Genomic DNA, 18,534 nt, shown 5'->3' on the forward strand with positions numbered 1-18,534 from the left:
CTATATGCAAGATCATGTCACCTGCAAACAGAGGCAGTTTTACTTCGTTCTGTCTTGGTTGGATTTCATTTCCCCGACTGTTCTGGCTAGGACTTCCCGAACTATGCTGAACAGAGGTGGCAGGGTGGGCATCTCTGTCCAGTTCCTGATCTTAGAGGAAAGGATTTTCGTTTTTCACCACTGATGTTGGCTGTGGGCTTCTTATATATGGCCTTTATTACACTGAAGTAATTTCCTTCCTTTCCCCGTTTCTTCAATGTTTTTATGATGAAAGAATGTTGAATATTGTCAAACGCACTTTCTCCATCAGCTGACATGGTCATGTGAATTCTGCCCTTCATTCAGTTAATGTTTATTACGATGACTGATTTTATGTGGAACCATTCTTGCATTTCAAGATTAACCCCACTTAGAAACGATGTGTAATCATCTTAATGTGTAGTTGAATTTGGTTTCCTAATTTTCTGTTCATGATTTCTACATCGGTATATACCAGGAATTCTGATCTGTAGTTTTCTTTGCTTGTATCATCTTTGACTTTGGCATCAAAATAATGGGGTGCTCCAAGAATAAGTTTGAAAGCATTCCCCCCACAGTATTTTGAGAGAGTATGAGAAGAACTGGTGCCAATTCTTCTTTAAATGTTCAGCAGTATTCTCCAGTGAAGCCATCTAGCTCTGGGATTTTCTTTGTTGGGAGGTTTCTCAGTACTGATTCGATCTCCTTACTAGTTACAGCTCTGCTCATATTTTTTATTTCTTCATGGTTCCCTCTTGGTAGATTGTATGTGTCTAGAGACTTATCCATTTCTTCTAGGCCATCCAATTTGTTGGCATATAATTTTTCACAGTAGTCTTTTTAAATCTTTTTATTTCTGTGGCATCGCTTGTAATGAGTGCTCTTTCATTTCTGATATTTATTGAGTCTTCCTTTTTTCTTAGTGTATCTAAGGATGTGTCAATTTTATTGATCTCTTCAAAGAACCAATTCTTAGTTCACTGATATTTCTATTGTTTCTCTAGTCCCTATTTCATTGATTTCTGCTCTAATTATTATTCCCTTCCTTCTGCTAACTAGGGGCTTAGTTTGTTATTTTTTTCCTAGTTCCTTGAGTTGTAAAGTTAGGCTGTTAAATTCTTTCTTCTTTTTTAATGTAGGCATTTCTCACTATAAACTTCCCTCTCTGAACTGCTCTTCCTGCACGCCACAGTTCTGATATATTGTATTCTTCAGCTCCAGAGTTTCTGTCTGGTTCTTTTTTTTATAGTTTCTATCTCTTTGTTGATATTCTCATTTTGTTCATGCTTTGCTTTCCTTATGTCATCTGCTTATTTCTCTGTGTTCTCTTGAAGCACACTGAGTTTTTCTAAGGCAATTAGTTTGAATTCTCTGTGGGGTAATTAATAGATCTCCATTTCTGTAGGGCCAGTTGCTGAAGATTTATTTTGTTCCTTTGATTATGCCATGTTTCCCTGCTTTATCATGTGCCTTGTTATTTGCCTATTTTGTATTGTGACCTTTGCACTTAAACACACAGCCATCTCTCCCAGTCTTTACAGACTGGCTTCATACAGAGGAAGATGTTAACCCATCAGCCCAGCCAGAGATTCGGGGGGCAGGGGGGGGCTCTCAAACCTTTTACAAGGATGCATCTTCTCTGGGGCTTGTGCGTGTAACTTTCCAGGTAGAAAGGACTGCTGGTTTCTTTTTCATGAGGCTTCAGCCTCTTACTACCTCTCTCAAGTACTGCAGGTTCTCCACCACCACCACAAGCTGTTCAACTCTTTTGTTCTCAGTGGCCCCCAGGCATTCAAAGTATTCCAGTTCCCCACAGTGCTCCAACTCAGGTGAAATATAAAAATCAATCACTGGGGTAGCCCCCCAAAAAAGCAGGAATGTTGCACGTACATCCCACTATTCTCTTTCCCTTTCATGGGAGAAGCAGCACCTTGGGCTTTCCTCCCAATTGCTAGCTTTGCTGGCTGAGGGGAAAACTCATGCAAATGAAATGAAACCACTTTTCTTACCCATTTCCATGAGGCTGTTCTTGGCTTTGAGTCTGGGTGGGCATTCCCATAACAGCTTTCTGGACTGTATATTAAGTTGGTGCTTCCATGGGGGAGCAAGGTCTGGGGCTTTCTACTCTACCATCTTGCTGAACACAGACAGGTTTATTTCTATCATCTCACATTACAGCAAGTTCAACAGAAACATACACAATGGTAGTCATCAAAAATTTACAGTAAGGACTTTTGATTTAGACCAAAGTGCATGAAATATTTGAAACATCTAGTTCTGTATCTCCCTTTCTGAACTTTTTATGCATTTAAAGTATATAAAAATACTGAACTGTACACACCATCTCACCTCCACCAAGCTCCGTCTCTGATTCCAGCCAGACTACAGTAAGGGTTCCATGCAGGCGTCAACCCATTTTGTGCCAATAGTGCCTCATCTCAAGCTTACACCAGATACATTTCCCACCCTTCTGCTCTCGGAACTGGCTGGATGCCCACAGGGGCTGGTAGGTGTCACACGTGTATAATCTGGAAATGCAGGGAAGGCAATTCCCAGGGGGAAACCCTCGAGCCTTTTCAGAGAGGGACAGAAGCTGATAAACAATCGCTTCTCCATTTAGATGAATGATCTGGGGATGTAGTCTCTGGGACTTACCCGAAACAGGTACCCTCAGAGGTAACCAACTGGGTACCGCATCCTTGTATTGGTTTCACCTTTTCCTCCCCTGTGTGACTCTCCGCCCCCTCCCTTCCTCTCCTTGAGAACACTTTCCAAACAGACTAGCTGTCGCAAGCCCCCGTCTCGTGGGACAGAGGCAAGCGACCCCAGACTCAGACACACACTGAGTAAGCAGGGCTTTACTCTAGGGGATCTCATTTCCTTTTCTGTTAATAAGGCCAGATTGGTTTCCTCTTACACTAGATTGTACTCCTCTTAAAAGTCAAAGACCATATTCACATAGTATGACTTCCCACAACATTTTTTTAAACACATACAATTTCCCATTGGATTTTTCAGATGGCCTCACTATTTATAAGATAATTTTCATAAGCTTGAAAGCTAATAACTTATGCAGGGCTTCCATCAAATTCAAATCCGTTTTTATAGTATTTTGTTACTCAAGCTGTTGTTCTGACTTGATCAATACTTTTCATAGATAATGCATCCCAGATGTCCATTCACTAACAGTAAATGGGCTTATTTTTGAAGAGGATATTTCTGTTTAGGTGATAATATGACTGCTAGCAGTATTTTACTAAATTACAGGTCCCTGTAAAAAAATTAAAATTGTATACATCTCTGCTAATCTTGAGCTTACTTTTCCCATATAAAAAATATTTTAAGAAAGACACTCGCCCTGGATTAAAAAAACATTTCTTTATATGAATCCTCCTGCAATACTTAAACTAAACATATAATTTTCCTGGCTTTTTAATTAAGCCATTATAATGAAACAATTTAAAAGATGATCAGATCTTACTAAAACATGGACTTTGCTTTCAACAGCACTTTAAAAGCTCAGAAAATGATAAAGAAATTAACTCAAAACACAGATAATGAAAGTTTTAGTGGTCTTCTATACAAGATAAGGGAAATATTGTGTTGGTTTTAAATAACCAACAAGCAACTGAAATAATTCTGAAAATAATTAAAATTTGAACATAGAAATGTCTTTTTATTTATTTTTACTTATTTATTTATTTAAATCCTCACCCAAGGATATGTTTTTATTGATTTTAGAGAGCGAGAAAGAGAGACACATTGATTGGTTGCCTCCCAGACATGCTCTGACTGGCGCTCGAACCCGCAACCTAGGTATGTGCCCTGACTAGGAATCAAACCCACAACCTTTTGGTATATAGGGCGATGCTCCAACCAACTGGGACACCTGGTCAGGGTCATAGAAATATCTTTTAAATTGAGATATTAATCTAATGAACATTACTACATTCCCTGCTATGTTTCTCTCTGGGTTTAGATGACAGATATAAATCCCGGGACGTGAAGCTTGGTATCTGGACACGCTGGCAAAGGAAAAGGGAAATGTAACAAAAAGATGCTCCTTTAGGAAGCACAGTCTCCTCTGTCCATCTAACACAGTGTCTCACCACCAGCAGGTCTCAGCTGTGACTGACATCGCCTTCCCTGCTCAGTTACCGCAGAAAACCTTCAGTTAGCTAACACCCAGCTGGCAGGAGACAGGGCACCACAAACCTCACTGCCAAGATGTCAGAAAACGGAGCTAGTGGTCGGCTCTCTCGGGAGCACTTGCTCTTCCAAAGCCACGACACTCCAACTGTCCTCACTCTACCACCTTCCCCATTTGCCATGAATGTTCGTGTGTGTGGCACAAAATAAGACAAATTCCTCCCAAAACTACTCATGTATATAGGGCTGAGTCAGCCTCCAATACCACATGCCAAAAACTATTGGGCTTCTATGGTGTAATGTGCCAAAGACTCAGAATCCCGGAGCTGGCAGGGATCTTAGGGGCAACTAATCGAAAACCCTGACAGGTTAAATGACTTGTCCAAGGTGACAGTGTCAATGGCTAGACAGTCATGAATTCAAGTCACCTGACTCCCAGTTACCCATTCCACTGAGAGGAGTGGACTCCTTCCCACGAACCCATCTGCAATGAGTATCCTGGTAAAATGAGCAAGCTAGCATGAACAACCACTTATTTTAAGAGTGAACCATCTCTTATCTGAGATGTTTTAAAATCATATTTAAACAAGTCTCTGGAGGTGTGTTATTGTAAGGATGAGATAATCCAGTGTCTGCAATAAAATGTAAAATAATTATATTAACCTTGATAAATTTCAATTTATAAAACTAATCCAGGTCAGACACAAATATAAATTATTCAACATTAACCTCACTTAAGTTAAGTTTTGCATATGTTCCTTCAGAACTCCACACTTATGTACTATCACTAAGAGTACAACATTCTACATAGCCGCTGGCCCGAGGGCAGAGAAAGACTACCTCACATGTGGACAGTTACTCTGCCTAACTTACGTAAGGCAGAACTATTTGGCGTTTCTTAAGGCCAAGCACATGCCCTAGCTTTAAAGTTCCCATGCAGTCCACCAGCTCAAAATAGGACAGGTTTTAATCCACATCCATCATGGAACTTTTATTCTGTACAGTGTGGCTACCTTCCCAGCACTGGGCTAGTTGCTAGAGAGGAATGGGAGATGGATCTGAAACACAGGCCATGTAACAGGACACCAATTATGAATCAACTTTATACCCATTATCATATGATCTTCACGATAACTCTAGAAAAGTGGTATTATCCCCATTTCACAAAGGTAAAACACTGAGAAAATTTAACCAAAGCTAGTAGAAAGCAGAACTTTGAAATGTCTGCATTCTCACCAAGGCTTCTAAACCACCTCAGTGCCTGCCACATTTATAACTGGGGAAGCACAATCATCTGTTCTGGAGTACAGTTTCTCATCCTAGACTCAGATTTCATGTCTCCATACTACAGAAGAGTTTCAATTCTATAATACCCTCAGAGGAAAATTAGTGTCTAGATTCACTCAGAATTCTAAAAAGATATCTAGACCCCAAGTTTAAAGGGTTCACAGCTTTTTTGGTCTGTAAAACACAGATCTCAACAGCATCTGTATCTCATGGGTTGGTGCAGGAAAGGTTGAGGTGACAGAACAGGCATAAAGGATCAGAACAGGGTCTCACACACAGTAAGTACTCAATTAAAGTCAGCCACTGCTTTCAAAGACACCACCATTCTTCAGTAACCACATTCCTCAAAATGTAGTTCCAAAGGAGAGAAAAGCCACACAATTCATTCTCACTATAAGGTGGCCTACAACTGTAAAAAAAAAAAAAAAGGCTAAATGTACTATGACTCAACCATAAAATTTTAATTCTGAAAACTCAGAAATACAAAAACATATAACATATTTGATTAAATTACTCAATACAAAACAGTAGTTAAGTCTACAAGAGCAACTACAGAAACTTGATGCAAAGAGTCAAGGACTAGATTTCAAGGCAGAAAAATGAAAATAGCTGTTAGGATGGTCAAATTACTGATTATTGTTTTCTTTTAAACTTTTTAAAAATGTTTTTATTAGTTTTAGACAGAGAGGTAGGGAGAGAAGAGAGAGATAGAAACATCAATGAGAGAGAAACATCATCAACTGACTGTCTCCTGGATGCCCCCAGCTGGAGGGCATACACATTCCCAAAACCTGGGCATGTGCCCTGACTGGGAATTGAACCAGCCACCTCCTGGTACATGGGTCGATGCTCAACCATTGAGCCATACAATCCGGGCTGTTTTTCTTTTTAAAAGTTCCCCTCATCAAAGATACAAGATGGCAGTGGAGTAGGTGGAAGGTATACTCCCCTCCTCCCAAAACCAAACTGCAATTACAACTAAATTATAGAAAACCAACCTGAGAAACAAACGGAAGAATTCCTCTTCTCTGTCTAAAATCAGTAAACTTATCATCGGGTGAGGATTTAAAAAAAACTCCTAGCCAAGCAGCGAAAGACAAACATCACATGATCTCGCTTATACGTGGAATCTAAAGAACTTAATAAACTGATGAACAGAATAGATTCAATGACATGGAAGCATAGATGAGACTGACGAATGTCAGAGGGATGGAGGAGGGCGGGTGGGTGGAGGGGAAAGAGTAACCAAAGAATTTATATGCATATATGCACAACCCAAGGACACAGACAATGGTGGGGAGGGGGACTGGGGAGGGGGATGGGAAGGGGCGGAATGGGTCACTGGGGAGAAAAAGGGACATCTGTAATATTTTAAACAAAAATAAAATTTTTAAAAATAAATAAAAATAAATAAATTTTTAAAAAACTCCCAACAAACAGAAGTCCTGGACTAGATGGCTTTGCAGGGGAATTTTACCAACAGTCAAAGAAGAAATAACATCTATCCTTCTCAAACTATTCCAAAGAAATTCAAGAGGAGGGATGACTCTCAAGCTTATTTTACTAGGCCAGCATTATCCTAATTTCAAGACCAGATAAAGACACTACAAAGAAAGAAAATTATAGGCCAATATATTCCCTGATGAACACAGATGTTAAAATCCTCAACAAAATATTAGCAAACAGAATCAAGCAATACATTAAAAAAATCGTACACTGTAATCAAGTGGGATTTATTCTGGGGACATAAGTTTGGTACAATATCTGCAAATCAATAAACGTGATAGACCACATAAACAAAATGAAGGATTAAAACCATATGATCGTATGAATAGAAGCAGAAAAAGCATGATAAAATCCAGCACCCAAAAAACTCTCAGCAATGTGAGAATAGAGGAAACATACCTCAACATAATAAAGGGCATATATGACAAACCCACAGCCAACATCATAATCAATGGGCAAAAACCACAAGTGTTTCCCTTAAGATTGGGAACAACACAGGGATATCCACTTTCACCACTCTTATTCAACATAGGACTGAAAGTCCTAGTCTCAGCAATCAGACAGAAAGAAGAAATAAAAGGCATCCAAATTAGGAAGAAGTAAAACTGTCATTATTTGCAGATGGCATGATACTGTATATAGAGAACCCTAAAGATCCCACCAAAAAACTACTAGAACTGATAAATGAATTCAGTAAAGTAGCAGGATACAAAATAAATATTCAGAAATCAGTTATATTTTCATACACCAATAATGAACTATTAGGAAGGATTAGTAAGAAAACAATCCCATTTACAACTGCCTCAAAAAAACCACCACCTAGGCCTAGCCAGTGTGGCTCAGCAGCTGAGAATCGACCCATGAACCTGGAGATCACAGCTCCATTCCCAGTCATGCTCAGGTTGCGGGCTCGATCCCCAGTAGGAGGCAACCATTCGATGATTCTCTCTCATCATTTTTATCTCTCTCTCCCCCTCTCCTTTCCTCTCTCTAAATTCAATAAAAACATACTAAAGAAAAAAACACACACACCTAGGAATAAATTTAACCAATGTGGTGAAAGACCTGTACTCAGAAAATTATAAGACACTAAAGAAAGAAACCAAAGAATGAGCAAAGAACCTCAACAGACACTTCTCCAAAGAGGACATACAGGAAAAGATGCTCTACAACACTAATCATCAGAGAGATGCAAATTAAAGCCACAATGAGATATCACCTCACACCTGCCAGAATGGCTCCATCAACAAATCAACAAACAGTAAGTGTTGTCGAGGATGCAGAGAAAAGGAGACCCTCAGGCACTGGTGGGAATGCAGATTAGTGCACCCACTGCCGAAAGCAGTACGGAGTTACTTTAAAAAAAATTAAAATGGAACTGCCTTCCCAGTGATTCCACTTTTGGGATTGTATCTGAAGAAACCAAAAATGCTAATTTGAAAGAATATATGCACCCCTATGTTCACTGCAGCGTTATTTACAATATCCGAGATATGGAAGCAGCTCAAGTATCCATCAGTACAAGACTGAATAAAAAAGCTGTGGTACATTTACACAATGGAATACTATTCAGCCATAAAAAAGAAGGAATCTTACCCCTTTGCGACTATACATGGATGGACCTAGAGAGTATTACGCTTAGTGAAATAAGCCAGTCAAAGAAAGACAAGTACCATAAGAGTTCACTTATATGTGCAATCTAATGAACAAAACTACAAACAAAATAGAAACAGACTCACAGATACAGAGAACAGACAGAAAGCTGTCAGAGGAGAGGAGAGTTAGAGGGCTGGGTGAAAAAGGTGAAGGAATTAAGAAAAAAAAAACACACGCACACAAAAAAAACCACCCTCATAGGCACAGAGAACAGTATGGTGATTACCAGAGGGAAAGGAGGGTGGTGGGGAGTTAGAAGAGGGGAAAGGGGGGTAAATGGTGATGGAAGGAGACTTGACTTCGGGTGGTGAACAATATACAGATGAAGTATTATAGAATTGTACACCTGAAATCAATATAGTTTTATTAACCACTGTCACCCCAATAAATTCAATAAATAAATTTTTTAAAAGTTCCCTTCATATTACTCTTTAAATTTCTATAACAAAAAAATTGTGCTTTTGAGTTATTTCATAATATACTAAATAGGTGTCCATTATACCTAACGGGAATCTGTAGGAAAATTAAATGCATTGAGCCTGCTGTGTAATAATAAAGACAATATATCCCTTCCACAGGAATATATACATCTGTGCTCTTCCCCCAAGTCCCTTACAACAAGCCACTCTCAACAACATCGTGCCAGCTATAAATTATGCTCCTAGACTCAAGATGGTTTAATAACATGGAGAAAGTGCTAGCTAGCATCAAGAGTAAAGGGAATCAAAGAAAGAAAAGAATCTGACTCTTCTTGATTTCAATCATCATCTAACTATCTAGCAATGTTTTGCAAAGTGTGGTCCTGGGTAGACTCACAGGAGATTCTTTTCAAAATCCAGATTCTTACCACCACTAACAACCCTCAAACCTACAGAACTGCAATCTTTCAGAGAGGCCCAGAGTTTTTCTTTGCACAATCTCCTCAGGTGATAGTTATGTACACAAATATTACAAACTATTGATCCACAGGCATCATTCAAAATTCTCAGCAAAAGAAACAAACAGAACACTAACTCTGAACTTGTAATTCAATTACTTCCTAATTTCTCACAACCACCAGCTCAAATAAACCAGGTTGTGGGAATCACAGGTACAAGGAACAGATATGGTGCAAATTTGTTGTCTCTTCTGCCTAACCTGTGAATCTTCCAAAAAAAATAAAAATAATTTTGCAAACTTTATCAATAGCCTTAAAATGTCCATGCCATTTGCTCAAAAAACTTCACTGGTAAGAATTTTTTCTATGAGAATAATGAAGGCTGCAAAAAAGGTGGTCAGGCAAACATGTTTGGGTCAGCAGCATTAATATTCATTACTGCCAGTTCTTAAGTATGCACACTTCATTTGGCCCTGGTGGGTGCTTTACATACAGTATTTCTAACCCTCACATCCTAGAAACTACTTTTACCCCCCATTTTAGAGATGAGAGGACTGAGGCTCAGAGAAGTTATTAACATGAACCCAGGCCACACAACCAATAAATGAGAGAGCCAGGATCTGAATCGCAGGCAGGCAGAGTACAAACATTAGGCTCTTCCCACTGCCTAGCCACCTAAAACAGACATCTTGCAAATTTGTTGCAATGTTTAAGCAAAGTATGATATATCAAGGGAATATTATACAGCCACTTAAAACCATGTTCTTCAAGAATCTTTAATGAAACAGAAAATACCCATGATGCAATCTAAAGTGAAAAAGAAGGGAAGTGTGATCCCAGTTCAGAATTTAAGCGACACAAGTCACACAAAGGTAGGGACTATATTTATTTTAGTTTTGTCTGCATCTCCAAAGCCTAACACTGTATGTGACATATCAGTATCTACCACAGAAATAAATTATGTGGAGGTAGATTTTTTAAAGACCAGGAAAAAATTCCCCAAAATGTTAGCAGTGGTTACTGCAGGATTTGGGACTTAGGGATGATATTTGCATTTGTTTTTTTACATGTTTGTACTTTCAAGTATTCTGTAATAAGTTTGTATTACTTTCATAATCAGAAATAAAAGCAATGGCTAATATTCAAATCCTGTGTTTAAGTATCTTCCTATACATGAGATGTAGGTAAGTATCCAGATCAACTCAACATGCAGACCAATACGTGGTTTACTGTATTCACTATAACAAAGAAACTACTTTATAACTGGAAAGTGATCATTGTCTTTTTATATGCCAATATCTGAAATGGGAGAGGGATTTAATACTTGTTACAAACATCACCTACAGTTATTAGTCGGTAGGGAGGAAATGGATTTATAAATGTATAACATCTACATAATGTCTGTATCGATGATTTGTGCATTTGGACACTGCCCTAAATGCCAGCACCACAAGGATTAAAAGTCAAATGTGGTGGCTTTTGCAACATAAGAAGGGTTTCTTGCCAAGATCATCCCCACACACCGCAAAAGCCATTATAAATTAGAATTAAAATTGTGCCTCATCTCTGGTAGTTTATTAATAGGCCTTTTACATAAAAAAAAATCTACATGGTCACTATTATCCCACGCAGTTTTTAAGAACTATATTTTAAAATAAACCCAGGATAAGCCAACTGTTATATTTAATTAGCTCATCAATCAAAACCATTTCAAATAGCAAAACATGACTCAAATCTGATAACTGTACTATCACACTGTCTCCAAACTGACTTCATCTTCTGAACAAATTCTAACTTTGTTGGCCAGATTATACTTCAGAGAACAATCTACAAAAAAGCCAAAGGGCAGGAGCCTGAACTACACTGGACCTGCAGATTCTCAAAGCAATCTGAGATGGGTGGTGGGCAGGAAGGAAGGGAGAGGGAAGAAAGAATACCGTAGAGTACCAAAAGGTAAAATGGGCATTTGTAATGTGTAGTTTTCAATGAAAAAAAAGAACATTTGATATGGAGGAAAACGGTGAAAGGGAAAAAAGATAGTTACAGTGCTTAGTGGCCCTGGGGTCACTATTTGTAAAAGGTGTAACAAGATGAGAACAGCTCTCATATGATCAAAGGTGTTTCTTCTCTGGCATTTCAATTTACTCCTGGATTATGAAAAAAAATTCCACCCACTTACAACATTACCAAATAATCTAGATTTCAAGGGATTAACGATATAGGCCAAACTCTCCAGTACAGGTTAGCTTTTGCTTCAGTCACAACTTGGAATCTTTGTCACAATGCCCCCTGCTTTGCCCGTGTACGGAACCTATGGGTTGGATCACTAAGGGTGTCCGTGCCTACTTCTAGAGAAGCTGGAAAAGAAGTTACATTCCCAGAATCTCTTGTAACAAAGAGTGGTCTCTCTCCTGGACCAAGGGAGGTTGAGGAGAGAGAACCCTTTATCACATAAACTTATGGCAAAATCTTGAACAGGAAACAACTTTTGTTCCCCCCCTTTCCCTGCACAGACCACAAGGCAACTCCAGGCACAGCACAGCCAGACTGCAACGGCGAGGCCGAGCGCCACAGGCTCGGGACAGCAGAGGCAAGAAGGGCTCCCGGGGCAGTTAGGGGGCCTGGGCTGCTTAGCCCCAGATTTTTTTCCCAGTGGAGGAAAAGAGCCCCCAGCTTGTTTAAGCCTCTCTGTGTTGGGTTCTCTGTTCATCGCAGCCAAATACGTTCCTGCCTGTTAAAACTCACTGATATAACCACCTTTCGGTGCTTTAACTCATCAATGATCAACTAAACCAAAACCCCCAAGTCTGCAGAGAGGTAAGATTTTCGGAGTGCACACTGTCACCGAGAGCGCTCAGCCCTGCCCGAGTGGGGGGCTGTCCGGCCACCTCACTGTACCCCCCACACGGACCCCACAGGCGTCAGGACCCCCAGCCAAGGCGGTCTGGCGGCAGTTTCTGGGCTCGTTCCTGCCAAGCTACACAATCTCTGGTGGGGTTTTTTCATTTCGATTATAAAGTGATCTTAACCTTCGATTCTGCTCTCTGACTCAACTACAACTGTCCTGACAAACTTCTGAACTGGAAGAAGTCTTTCACTAAAAAATAACTCACCTCTTCCCCTAAAGAAAAAGAATTCATAAGCAGTTTCTTTAAAAAAAAAAAAAAAAAGAAAAAGAAAAAACCACCTGACAAGCATTTGCTTTCTAGTGTTTTGAAATCTTTATCCATCAAGTGGCAACAGTGCTGATGCTGAGTTAGTGTTTACTGAATACCATGTGCCTGGCACTGGGCTAAGGGTTTCACCTGCATCGACTCTAACGCAGTGCTCACAGCATCCCCAGAAGATGACACTATTGTCCCCCCCCCCACTTTACAAGTTAGCCCAGGCACAGCACTTTCTTTGAAAAAAGTCTCTTTCTAGACACCAGTGAATGACAAGTTCAGAGCAACGTAAAATTAGAAGGGAAATAATTGATTTTGCTGCTGGTTTTTAGTAAAAATATCAGAAGTGACTGACTCAGGACCATTCAAAGAATGAAAAATACTTAAGACAGGGACAATTACAACTAAAGAGGGTGTAAAGTCTTCCTGTTCTGAGGAAGATCTCGAATTCCATGCCCGTGTTTAGTACACTTTTACTCAGGATAGCCTCGGCCACCTTTACAAGGGACACTGTGAGCTACCGGCAAGGCCAATAATAATGTTTTGAGAGCTATGAATGTCCATTTATCATAAGACCATTTACTTCATGTTCCAATATATTTGACTTTCATTTTCAATATAAGAATATGAATTTTATGAACTATAATTTATAATGAATATGGCTTTTATTAAGTATTGGGCACTTCCTATGTGGCCAGCACTCTGATATTTTACATACATCTTTTTTCTCTTAATTATCACGAACCACCTAAAGATGCAGGCACTATTATCAACATTCCCTTTTAGAAATGAGTCTGCAAGGTGATGAATTTTCCCAAGCTCCTTATTTAAAAATCCAGATCTGGCCCAGAACCCTGTTCTTTTAATCACTGAGCTTCATGAAGTGATTTGTTCTTGTTGTTTATTAGCATTAATCAAACATTAGCTAAAAAACTATATTAAGCTTAGCTTTTATTTATCTTCATTTCCAGTACTGCCCATTTTCATTTATTTTTGCTTATTTCTTCCTACTCCCATCAAAACATCTAAAAAAAAATACCTATTCACCAAATCATAAGACAATTTTCACTGAAGTTTGCCAAATTAAAGAGATAACATAATTTTTGCTCTTACTTTTAAACAATGATGTGTGATTAGCTTGTTTTAGTGGCTAGTTTTGCAGCTCCAGCAAGCAGCAGTCAATGACCCCAGTTGTGCCTATTATTGTAAAAATGCAACATGGTTTATAAAGTCTTTAACAGCAATATCCTAAAAGCCCAGCAGATGTCAACCTCAATTCATGAAAATAGGACATTTCCCCCCTTTGAAAGCTTCATTCTTCTGTGATGAAACTCAAGGGATGCAGAACTCTGAAAATATCTATGCTTCTAATTTTATGTAGGAATTTTTAATTGTACTGTACACCCATATGTTTTTCAACATAAAAAAAAAAAGTATAACAATAAGATGTAAACCACCACAGAAAATGAAAAAGAACAGTTAAAATATACAAATTCCATGTTTGCCTCTCAGGACTCTGGCAAACACACTAAGAGTTATTTCTGACTCTTCTGACCCATTTATTTTCTGCCTCTCCCGCACTTCCCCCTACACCTCGCCTCCCTTTTCACATATTGTAACTCTCATTTAATTGACTTAAATGAACCAACACTATAATCCCACATGAAGCCTAAAATCTAAATTTTGAAGATCAATATTAAATAAATTAAAAACAAATATTCTTTGTCATTAAACAATGCTGTCCATGGTATCCATCCCAAGGTTGACCATACCCATTGAAAGCCTAAACTAAATTTGAAAATAAATTCCCACTTACGAAACTGTTGACTAATAAAATTGATAATATTTAGATTTGAACAAAAATGTCCAATACTCCTGTATGGCTGTTCCAAAGTAGTTACTAGGCCAAAAAAAGAAAAAAGAAAAGAAAAGCCAGAAGAAGAAGAAAAACCACTGATTTTTTAGCCTGGTTGTTTGTGTATCAAATCTGTGAGGATTCAATGATCACCCAAGAATGGTATTTCATTTCTTTGACCACTACTCCACTGTCCATATTTTAACCTCACTGAATTTTTGGTTCATTGCGTAGAAGAATTTCTCTACTAATAAAAATGCAACCCATTAAAGATTAACTTGCCCCCAGGACACTCTCTCTGGAAACAAATTCCAAGCATTTATAATCACCAATTTGCACTATGTAGACTTAAAGGCAGATAGTCTTATTTACCCTGATTTAAACTGGAAACCTGCACACAGTTTAAGGCAACAGTGAAGAGAAAAATGGCAAATCCAAATTCACAATAATCAGAAACCCAACTAAATGCAGACTTTACTTGCTTGGCGCTTTTCAACTGAAAGGATTTCCAGCTAACAATATTAGAATAGTTGTTGACTTGCCAAGCTTCCTACCTTGGTATCTATTTTATTTCTGCAATTATGAAATTGCAAAATTCTTTTGTTCCCATTATTTAAGTATATACTATATGTCAAAAACTGTGATAGGCACTAGAAATCTTTTTAATCCATATTGTAATATTTATTACTAATAAAAAACAACTGATAGCCCTAGCCGGTTTGGAGCATCAACCCACAGACTCAAGAGTCTTGGGTTTGATTCCAGTCAAGGGCACATACCTCAGTTGCAGGCTAGATCCCGGGCGACAGCTGGGGTTCGTGCAGGAGGCAACCAATTGATGCGTCTCCCTCACACAGATGTTTCTCCCTCCCTCTCTCTTCCCCTCCCGCCCCATCCAACTCTCTCAGAAAAGCAATGGAAAAAATATCCTCAAATGAAGATTAAAAAACAAACAAACTGATATAAAGTTCTTATCATTTACCAAACAGTGTTGCAAGTTTTGGCTTATTGGGCATTATCTCTTTTAATTCTCACAAAATCCTAAGGGTAAGGTACTAATTTCAGTCCAGTTTTACAAATAGGCTAACTGAAACACAGGCCCAGAACTGTCCCAGCGTCCCACAGGGACTTATCTGAACCTTGGTCTATGTGATTCCAGTGTCTACACTTGCTATAACCACCTGGTATAAAGCAATAAGGCACATGATTATGTTTGGTTCCAAAAACTAGTCTTACTCCTTCAAACAAGGTGGTCCTACATAATTTGACGCCATGCATCACAACATGCCTTGGGTAGGCTGTGCACTGGGTTCCACTGTCAAATGTGTTCAAAAATGTACTTTCTTAGAAGGCATACTTCACTTACTGGTAATTTTGGAAAGTTAAAGCACTATGTGTTCAATCATTAAAGAATTCTTTGGGGTTAGAATATGAATATTTTATTACATATTGGCTGGTGAAGAAATGTTAACACTGTTAAGATGTTCTGTAAATAAAACCTTATCATTGCAAAGCAATATTTAACCATGTGAGAATACCATTATCTACAAAGGGGAGAGCCTTCAAATTTTAAAAAAATGCCTTACCCACATTTCATTTCAGTCTAAATGAAAATTAATTATTTTAAAAAGGAAATCCACTTCTAAAGCTCAGGTTACGCATGAGGGCTTCCTGGAATCTAACGGCACTGTTGTTATTTGTATACGCATGGTAAGGAAGACATAGTATTATTAGAAGACCTACACTGCAAATTCATGTACAAACAAACTGGAAACTTGTTGAAAATGTGGGTATGTGGTCTATCCGTTAAATCCAAACAATCTCACAACAATTTTTCTGAATAAATGTAACATTTTGTTTTATAACTAGAAACTAGGCAAAAAAATCATAAAGTGAATGAAATAAATAAATGGGTTATCAAAATGCAACTGGGGCATTAATTTCCAAATCCACTTCGCAATATTCTTATTTGAATAGTTTATCACAGAAATAACTCTCCTAAAAAGACACATAATTTAAGGGGGAAAACCAGAGAGAGGAAAAGAGAGACATGACAAGCACTAGGGATGTTTATCAATAAAAATAAGCAGCAAGGGAGATGAATTTGTAGCTCATCCAAAAACGCCTGCCAAACACTCCTGCTATTTGTTTCCACCAAGTTATTGTTTTGGAAAACATGTTGTTCTCTCTTAAAATAACCTGCTTAAATGTTCTAAAAAGCCACTGCATTTCCAGAGGCTAAATAGCTCCCATATTGCGATGCATTGACTGATAAAGTCAAAGTAAGTTATGCATAAAGCCACACAAAAAAGTTGGAAGGCTCCAATGCTCCCGTGTTATAAGGACACCAGCTACTGAATGAATCCACTCCTCGCCTTTAGTGAAGCTAGAGCCTGGTCCTCTGCAGTACTCTACAGGACAGTCATTCCAAACACCTTATGGCTCTGGGTGAAGGAAATAAGCCACATCTGTGGCTACAGTTAGGCTAGTAATTAACATTTTAAGAAAGGGCAAAATGACCTTGGACATTTTAGTATACACTTTGAGAACTCCAATCTACTCATTAAAACATAATTTGTTTCCAGTTCGATATGGTTAAAGCTGGTAAGCCTGGGAAAGTCCCAGAGAAACTAGGGAGTTAAAAAAAAAAAAGGCCAGGTTGTGAAAGACACAGTCAGACACCCATAGAACAGGAAGATTTTTATGAACTTCGTCTAACTCAAGACGCGTTGTACACGCCTGTCAGGGATGAACACACACCGTCCGGCCCAGCAGCGCTGGCCTGACAGCCCGGCCCTGGATGCTCGCCCCCGTCCTGGCCCCTCTCGCTCGGGCGCGGGTGGGGGCGGGAGCTCCCGCCTTAAGCCTTGACATCTGCAGAGTTTTCCAAGAGCCAGACAAGGCCCCTCAGCTGGAGGAAGTGGAGACTGACAAGAGGAAAGACAGACAGACAGAGAGACAGAGGTGGAAGTGCAGGCTGCCGGCGAGCGGGGAGTCTCGCGGACCCCGTGCGGTCGGAGTGGGTCCGGGTGGCACGGCCCAGGTGTCCGGACCAAAGCTGGCATCTCCTAAGTGCAGCGCGCCGCTCGGGCGCGCGGGTGCAAACTCGGCCTCCGGCTGCTCTGGGGCCGGCGAGGGAGCCCGGGGCTCCCGGCGCCTGGGGACCCGGGCGGCGCGGGAGGGTGCAGAGCCCGCCAGCCCTGCCCTGCCCCGCGCCCCGGGCAGGGACCGGGAGCCTGCTCGGCGGCGGGTCGGGGAGGCGGGAGCTGGGCGCGCCACGGCGATGTCCGGAAAGGAGCGGGGGACGCAGACGGGGAGCCCGAGGGCGCGGGGGGATGCCTACCTTGTAACATGGCCTCGAGTTTCTTCCTGTCCACGCGGAAGCGCTCCTCGCTCCACTCCGGGCTGTGCAGGGGCGCCCCGGCGACCAGGTCGTCCTCGGAGCCAGGCATGGGCGAGTCGGTGCTGCGCTCGCTGTTGGAGCCGGGGTCCGACTGCGCCGCCAGGTAGCCGGGCTCGCCCTGGGCGGCCATGGTGGGCGCGCGGCGCCCGGGCTCCGGCTGCGGCCGCTGTGCCTGCGCCGCCTCCGCCGGCCGGCCGGGCTCGTCTGGCTCCCCGCGCCGCGGCGCTACCTCGTCCGCCCGCAGCCGCCGACGCCGCCGCCGCCGCCACGGAGTCCCCGGCGCATCCCAGCCCCGGGCGCCGCCCACGCCGCCCGCCGCCCCGGGTCCCGGCCCCGGCCCCGGTCCCGGGCCAGTGGCTGCGCCGCCCCCAGCCAGCAACGCCCGCGCCAAATGAGCGCGCCGCGCCGCCCGCGCATCCATCCGCGGGGCTCGGGCCGCCTCCCGCGCCGCCCCTGCAGCCGCGCGCTCATTGGCCGCGCCGGCCCACGGGAGCCGGGCGCGGGCGGCCCCCGGCGCGGGCACACACGCGCGCGCGCACCACGTACACGCGGCCCCCGCTCCGCGCCGGAGCGTGTGGAGCTTGTCCCACGCACATCCCGGCGTAATTCTGAAATGGAC

General features: G+C 41.2%; 1 protein-coding gene across 5 annotated transcripts in view; it reads right to left on the reverse strand.

Moving 5' to 3' along the window:
• The window catches only part of BICC1 (BicC family RNA binding protein 1), a 232,008-nt gene extending 213,713 nt beyond the window's left edge, over positions 1–18,295 (reverse strand). For 4 of the 5 annotated variants that reach the window (XM_081158693.1, XM_081158695.1, XM_081158694.1 and 1 more), the window contains exon 1: positions 17,856–18,134. In XM_081158693.1, the coding sequence (XP_081014819.1) occupies positions 17,856–18,045 (190 nt within the window). In that variant the 5' untranslated portion in view covers positions 18,046–18,134. Of the gene's footprint in view, positions 1–17,855 lie in introns of all 5 variants that reach the window. The other variant, XM_081158691.1, reaches the window with a different exon arrangement.
• Positions 18,296–18,534: the final 239 nt, after the last annotated feature.

This window comes from Miniopterus schreibersii (genome assembly GCF_964146895.1).
Source record: "Miniopterus schreibersii genome assembly, chromosome: 14".
Taxonomy (NCBI): domain Eukaryota; kingdom Metazoa; phylum Chordata; class Mammalia; order Chiroptera; family Miniopteridae; genus Miniopterus; species Miniopterus schreibersii.